The sequence below is a fragment of the Crinia signifera genome, chromosome 4, assembly GCF_055691185.1.
Source record: "Crinia signifera chromosome 4, ASM5569118v1, whole genome shotgun sequence".
In the NCBI taxonomy this organism is placed as follows: Eukaryota; Metazoa; Chordata; class Amphibia; order Anura; family Myobatrachidae; genus Crinia; species Crinia signifera.
The window spans coordinates 280,960,253-280,967,452 of record NC_139220.1 but is presented as its reverse complement, the minus strand read 5'-3'; the positions used below and the strand labels follow the sequence as shown (position 1 = coordinate 280,967,452).

At 46.7% G+C, this 7,200-nt stretch overlaps 1 protein-coding gene across 2 annotated transcripts; it reads left to right on the top strand.

Annotated features, from left to right (window-relative positions):
* Positions 1 to 541: 541 nt before the first annotated feature.
* NEFL (neurofilament light chain) lies at positions 542 to 5,712 on the top strand. 2 transcript variants are annotated; one of them, XR_014473579.1, is made up of 5 exons: positions 542 to 1,802; positions 3,226 to 3,350; positions 3,585 to 3,907; positions 4,286 to 4,453; positions 4,538 to 5,712. XR_014473579.1 is itself a non-coding variant. In XM_083184771.1 (4 exons), exons 1-4 carry the CDS (start codon positions 774 to 776, stop codon positions 4,387 to 4,389), a joined length of 1,581 nt encoding a protein of 526 aa, XP_083040897.1. In that variant the 5' UTR covers positions 542 to 773; the 3' UTR covers positions 4,390 to 5,712. The 2 variants fall into 2 exon arrangements, 1 of the variants encoding a protein (XP_083040897.1); XM_083184771.1 differs by having other exon boundaries at positions 4,286 to 5,712.
* Positions 5,713 to 7,200: the final 1,488 nt, after the last annotated feature.

Genomic DNA, 7,200 nt, shown 5'->3' with positions numbered 1-7,200 from the left:
CCCACTCATGTCTCTTGTTCTGGGACCCAAACACTGAAGTGTCAGCTGCATTCAAATGATGTGTGTGTGTGTGTGTGTGTGTGTGCCACCTGCCTGAAATTGTGTATATTAAAATGAAGTCATGTTCATGTTATATAATACACAGGAGCAAGTTCTAGCACTTGTGGTTCCTTAGCAGCTAGAGAGAAACCCCTCGCCTGCTTTGTACTTGACTTAATAATAACAAACTATGTACTGATTATATGTCAGGAACAGATTTTGGCAATCAGCTGGTAGAAGTCAGTTTACTGGGATTTACCTACCCCCTAAAAAAACAACCATGAAGCAGGTGATGCACTACTGTACAAGTACAAGAGACCAGACAGAACTGACACATGGCCAGCAGGGGGAGCTATTGCAACCCTTAACAGTCTGCATGCTGCCCAACTCCAATATATAGTGAGGTGTTTCAATGGTTAACATTATCTTTTCATTGGAACAAACTTGTGAAGCAAGCAGCCATGAACTACTGTGTATCACTTGGTGTGAGCTTGGACTGGACCAGAAAGGCAGAAAGCTCTGCAGCTGTGACCAGAAAGGCAGAATGCTCTGCAATAGTGAGCAGAAGTGCAGGAGGCTTTACCAGGAGATGGGACAGAGGTAGGGAGCTGTCCTTGGTTTTGATTGAGAAGGTGCCCTCCTGCATTGCGCCTGCGCAGTCCCGTCCCATGCCCTATAAGTAGCAGTGCAGGCAGGAGCTCTCCCCCCAGTGCTGCACAGTAGTAGCCTGCACCATGAGCTCCTACAGCTATGACCCGTATTACACATCCTACAAGCGCCGGGTGGTGGAGAGCGGCCCCCGGGTGCACATCAGGAGCAGCTATGCCTCCCCCAGCCGGAGCAGCTACTCCCCGGCCATCAGCTCGGTGAGGCGCAGTTACGCCGCATCTTCCTCCTCTTCCTCCAGCCACTACCACGGCGCGGACTCCCTGGACCTGACGCAGGTGGCGGCAATCAGCAGCGACCTGAAGACAGTGCGCACCCAGGAGAAGGCTCAGCTCCAAGACCTCAACGACCGCTTCGCCAACTTCATCGAGAGGGTCCATGAGCTGGAGAAGCGCAACAAGGTGCTGGAGGCGGAGCTGCACCTCCTGCGCCAGAAGCACAGCGAGCCCTCCCGGCTGCGCAGCCTGTACGAGCAGGAGGTGCGGGAGCTGCGCCTGGCGCACGAAGACGCCGCCGGGGACCGCCAGGGTCTACGCTCCGAGCGCGAGCGGCTGGAGGATGCGCTGCGGGTGCTCCAGGCGCGCTACGAGGAGGAGGCGCTCAGCCGGGAGGACGCGGAGGCCAGGCTGCTGGAGGTCAGGAAGGAGGCGGACGCCGCCGCCCTGGCCAGGGCCGAGCTGGAGAAGCGAATGGACAGCCTGCTGGACGAGATCGCCTTCCTGAAGAAAGTGCACGATGAGGAGCTGGCGCAACTGCAGACGCAGATCCAGTATGCGCAGATCTCCCTGGAGGTGGACGTCTCCAAGCCGGACCTGAGCTCCGCGCTGCGGGACATCCGGGCGCAGTACGAGAAGCTGGCGGCCAAGAACATGCAGTCCGCGGAAGAGTGGTTCAAGTCCCGCTACACTGTCCTGACGCAGAGCGCGGCGCGGAACACGGACGCAGTGCGCTCCGCCAAGGACGAGGTGTCCGAGACCCGGCGACTTCTCAAATCCAAGGGGCTGGAGATCGATGCTTGCAGGGGTGTGAATGAGGCGCTGCAGAGGCAGATCCAGGAACTGGAAGACAAGCAGGGATCGGAGATAGCAGGAATGCAGGTACTGGGGTGTTCATTAGCCAAAAAACAGGCATAGTATGGAAGTAGACAATGGTACTAAAGTACTTACATGGAATATTGTAGACTTGATTGCTTACTATGAGTTCTGGTCTTTGGAAAGAGCATTGCTAGAATAGGTTCTGTACTTTGGACAGCACATTCATTGCTGGCCGTGGGTTCTACACTTCGTTTAGGCATTACTGGCCATGTGTTCAGCACTTTGAGCAGAGTTGTACTGCTGGTCGTGGGTTCAGCACTTTGGACAGCGCATTGCTGCTGGCCGAGGGTTCAGCACTTTGGACAGCGCATTGCTGCTGGCCGAGGGTTCAGCACTTTGGACAGCGCATTGCTGCTGGCCGAGGGTTCAGCACTTTGGACAGCCCATTGCTGCTGGCCGAGGGTTCAGCACTTTGGACAGCCCATTGCTGCTGGCTGTGGGTTCTGCACTTAGGACAGTACTGGTTTCATATTCTGCATGTTTTCTCAAATGCTGTTCTATAGGACAGTAATAGTGCATGTTTTTGTTTTCTCCTACCTACGACTAGTGTATTCATTTCTAGTAAAAGGATCTGGGTGTGATTATGTAAAGAGATATGGAAAGCAAGCACTGTTCTCCCTAAGAATCACTGGGGGGCAATAACCTACCTGAGCAAATGGGAAAACTTTATGAATTAACATGAGCAAATTGGATAAAAATAAATCAGGAATCTCTAAATAGCTTTTGCATGTCATTTCCAAGGTGGCGCTGCAAATACACAGCAGAATCCCCTAGCAACACAAAATTATGCAGTGTCATTATTTCACGGCACAGAACCCAATTCAAGTGTAGAACATATATCTGTCACATAATTAGATCCACAGATGGACCATTCCAGCGATATCTCCAGTTGCAATAAATTCAATACATAGAATACTTATTTTATAAAAATTTAGCATTCTAAATAAATAATGCTCCAGCTGTTTTGAATATACAACTTGCTACAACTGTCTGCTGGTACTTCTAGTTCCACAAACTAGCATCGCGGGTTATCTATGTTTTATCAAGATGGGGTCATAATTAGAGGGATTCATGATTGGAACATTATATGCATAGCGTTTAGATGGGGAAAAAAGCACAGAGGGTTGTGGTTTTTCACTTATAGGGGCGAGATTTACTAAGCCTTGAAAAATGATAAAATGGAGAGTGATAAATCACCAACAAATCAGCTCCTATCTCATTTTTCAAACCTAGTCTGTGACATGGCAGTTAGGAGCTGATTGACTGGCACTTTTTTTTACTCTCCATTTTATCACTTTTCTAGCTTACTTCATTGTAATCAGTGTTTCTGTACCAAGTAGGTGTCCCCCACTCAAAGAAACTCAAACCAGATATATAGTACTGCTGCTCTGTAAATGCTGCAATGTTCTTCTCCTTTTGCCCACAGGAAGCCATAAACAGATTAGAGGATGAGCTTAGGAATACAAAGAATGAGATGGCGAGGTACCTTAAAGAGTACCAGGATCTGCTTAATGTTAAAATGGCATTGGACATAGAGATTGCTGCATACAGGTAATACATTTTAGATTAATAGCTGCAAAATAATACATGCATGTCTTGTACCCCTGATTTCAGTTATGGCTAATTATATATATTTCTCTACTTGTATGTCTGTCGTTTACCTAACCTTCCTGTATTCCTGCAGTGCTCATCTAGTCTCTTGTCACCTTTCCACTGCTACACAATAACACGAAAGTGCTTCCTCTCGTATGAGCACTGCTACAGTAAATATCTGTCTCTCTGCAGGAAGTTACTGGAAGGAGAGGAGACCAGGTTGAGTTTCTCCGGTGTTGGGGCCATCACCAGTGGATATATGCAAAGTGCCCCTGTTTTTGGTCGATCTGCATACAGCTTGCAGAGCAGTTCATACATGTCAACTCGTTCATTCCCCACCTACTATGCCAGCCATGTACAAGAAGAGCAGCTTGACGTAGAGGAAACCATTGAGTCATCCAGGGCAGAAGAGGCAAAGGCAGAGCCCCCAGAGGAGGAAGAGGAGGCTGCAGAGGATGAGGAAGGAGAAGAGGCAGAGGAAGAAGAGGCTGATGGAGAAGAAGCAGAGGGAGAAGGTAAAATTAATAACCACTTAAAGGCACAGAATCCAACTAATAATGATTACTATCAACCCTAAATTGTTATTATATGCTAGTATACACATTCACTGAATTAAAGGTGTATGTTGTTGAGGAATCGGACACAAGAAGCAAATGATGTAGAGAGGCAAATTTGGTGGGAAGTCCCAGGAGGTAATGAGGGTGACTAGCCAGAGGTGAGCTTGCTGTGGTCAGCGACTGCAGATTTCATCACAGTGGCAATGTTTTAGGTGGCTATATTTAGATGGACATTACTCTCCTCCTTAGGGCTGGTGCAATGTGTGACCAATGGTGTAACTTTTTATGCACAGTGGTTGACATTGCTTTCACAAGCATATGTATGTGTTTCCACAGGCGAAGAAGAAGAAGAAGGTAAGGAAGAGGAAGCCGATGAAGAGGGTGAGGAAGAAAAAGAGGATGAAGGATCTACAGCAGAAGAAAGTGAAGATAAAAAATGAATATTGTAGCAGAAAAAAATTGTTTCCCAGCTAATAAAAAGTCCTCACTATCAATCCACTCCACCTCCCTCGTGGCTCACAATCCACTCCACCACCCTCGTTGCTCACAATTCACTCCACTTCTATCGTAGCTCACAATTTACTCCACCTCCCTCGTGGCTCACAATCCACTCCACCTCCCTCATGGCTCACAATTTACTCCATCTCTATCGTAGCTCACAATTCACTCCACCTCCCTTGTGGTTCACAATTGACTCTACCTTCCTTGTGGCCCACAATTCATTCCACCTCCCTAGTGTCCACAATCCATTCCACCTCCCTAGTGTCCACAATCCATTCCACCTCCCTAGTGTCCACAATCCATTCCACTTTTCTAGTGGTTCACAATCTAATACACCTCTTTAGTGTCTCACAATCCATACTTAGTGGTCTATGTTTCAATTGCCTTCCCTCTTGACCCACAATCAAGACCACCTCCGTAGTGGTACATTATTTTGTCCACCTCCTCAGTGACCCATACCCCAATCCAGATCCATAGTGGTCCATGATTCAATCCAGCTCCTTAGTGACCCACAATCTAATCCAGATCCTTAGTGGTCTATGATTTATTATACCTCCTTTTTGGCCCTCTACACCTCATTTTTGGGCCATAGACCATCCATCTCATCTCTGTGGTTGTGTTATCCTTCGTACTTAGAGTATGAAATCTCCCACTTTAAGCAGAGACCCAATCTCATCCCATCCTGGTGGTGTAAGGTTAATGCAGGTGAGTTCGGAACCAGGGACTTCCAGTAATTTAATTGCCAACACAATGCAATTTCCAGCACCACTGGGGTAATTCATGACACCTTTTCTAACCCCTTCACTGCTATGCAACAAGCAGTAGATTTCATAGCAATACCTGCCAATAATGTCAGCTTTCCCATTAAATCAGAATGAGAAAATGCATTTTTTGCTGTATTGCATCCTTATTATTTATTTCATTCATAAACAGCCTGATTTAGAGGAGAAGGCCCCTGTTCCACTACCTGTGGCCAGAAGTATTTGTAGGTTGATCCCAGTTCTCTTATTGAATATCTCTGGACACTTTACTCGGAAAAAAAAGCAGAGTAACACAGCCTGCGACCATTTGAATCTGCCCCTAAATATGACCCCTCCTTCTACTCATCACTTCAGTGTTGCACATTAACCCCACCCACATACATTCACTGCTGATTGCAAGGCATTGCAGAGCTGCAGCTATAATTTTATTGGTGGCTTTTGTGGATCTGTGTACTATGCTCACAATAAAGAGGCAAAACAGCATCCAGGCAGCAAACTGAACATGTGTCACAGCCATGTCTATTACCAACCATATGGTCATTGTGAAGTGGTAGATCACCAAGATCTGTTTGTGGGGGGCAATAATATAGGTTCATTGGCTAAATAACTTCATTGGGTTTTCACTTGCAAACAGGATATATTGGGGCAGATGTTTCTAACCTTTTAAAGAGTGGCGAAGATGCCAATAGGAACCAATCAGTTCTATATTTGATTTATCAAGTACATCCTATAATATAATAGAATATAATAGATTGCTATGGCCAATTTATCCACTTTTTAGGAGGGTCCATGAGAGCCACCAGGGTATTGTCTGTACACCCAGGTATAGAATCAGGAACTGACATTCTTTATAGCAGAAGTTGGTGAAGGTGCAAATCTCGTTTTCGACTGCAACTTTTTACAAAAATAAAATCTGCGTTGTCAAAAACGGCCACTTGATTGTGCAACCGTTTTGATGTTGGAAACAGACGATATTCTGACAGCCAGAATTAACATTGAATACCCACACCCCATATCTTGAAGCTTTCGTTTACCAACCTGCGGCTCTCTAGCTGAGATGGAACTACCAGTCAGTGGAGTAACAATAGCCCCGCAGACCCCGTGGTAGCGCGGAGGCGCTGTGTAAGTGCGGTGCTGGGGTACTGAAGGGCTATTGTAACACCGCCACATCTGTGCTGCGGCCGGGACCTGCAGATTTACTTGTCTGCGGTGCGGTCCTGGCTCTCCTCCTGGTTTCTGCTGCTATGAAAATGGACCATCATAAAATGTTTGCCCGCATACAGCAGACAGTTCTCTGAAACTGTCTGCTGTATGGGGGCGGACATTTTGTGATCTGCGGGCCCCTGCTACTGAAACACTGAGCGGAGGGGTAAGGCATGGTGGTGGTGGTAGGGTTTGTTAACTTTACTGGGGGCAGGGGCGTTGCTGAAATTTTCGGCAGGGGGGTGCAGATATGATAGTTTCACCACTGCTACCAGTCTTGCCATAAGTCCACAGAATTTTCTGGGCCATATAAGAAACTGTTAATAAATAAATAAGTCAGCAGAACATGTTGGGAAGTGAGGGTCCACAGCAGCAGAACCTTCTCCCTACAAATCTGCTCTTATTTATCTGTATTATTCAAATCCTAGTGATCCCTATTGTAGTCATCATCACAGTGGCAGCTGCAGAGGTGGTGGCTGCAGCAGCACAGTTCAAAATTCAAATAGGGGAGCAACACCAACTGCCATATATATGTAAGGAGTGGGGGAGTAACAAAGAACTGATGAAGCTCTAATAAGCTCAGTCCATTAACTGTAGTAAAATAGCCATATCTAGCGTATCATACTAATTACATCTGCTGTCTGTGCTAAGATGAGTTTAACAATGCATCATTAACAACCCACTCTGTCTGCTGAACATGTAGGTCAGCTTCGGCTATAAAGCCAATGACCCACATGTTTAATGGGTCCCGGTGACATCACTGAATGATATAGTTTACCGATATTG

Excerpts from the sequence above, each read along its gene's own strand:
- NEFL (XM_083184771.1), top strand. The coding sequence starts at position 774 with ATGAGCTCCTACAGCTATGACCCGTATTACACATCCTACAAGCGCCGG. Across the intron at positions 1,803-3,225 it reads CGGAGATAGCAGGAATGCAG|GAAGCCATAAACAGATTAGA; the intron begins GTACTGGGGTGT and ends TTTTGCCCACAG. Across the intron at positions 3,908-4,285 it reads AGAAGAAGCAGAGGGAGAAG|GCGAAGAAGAAGAAGAAGGT; the intron begins GTAAAATTAATA and ends GTGTTTCCACAG.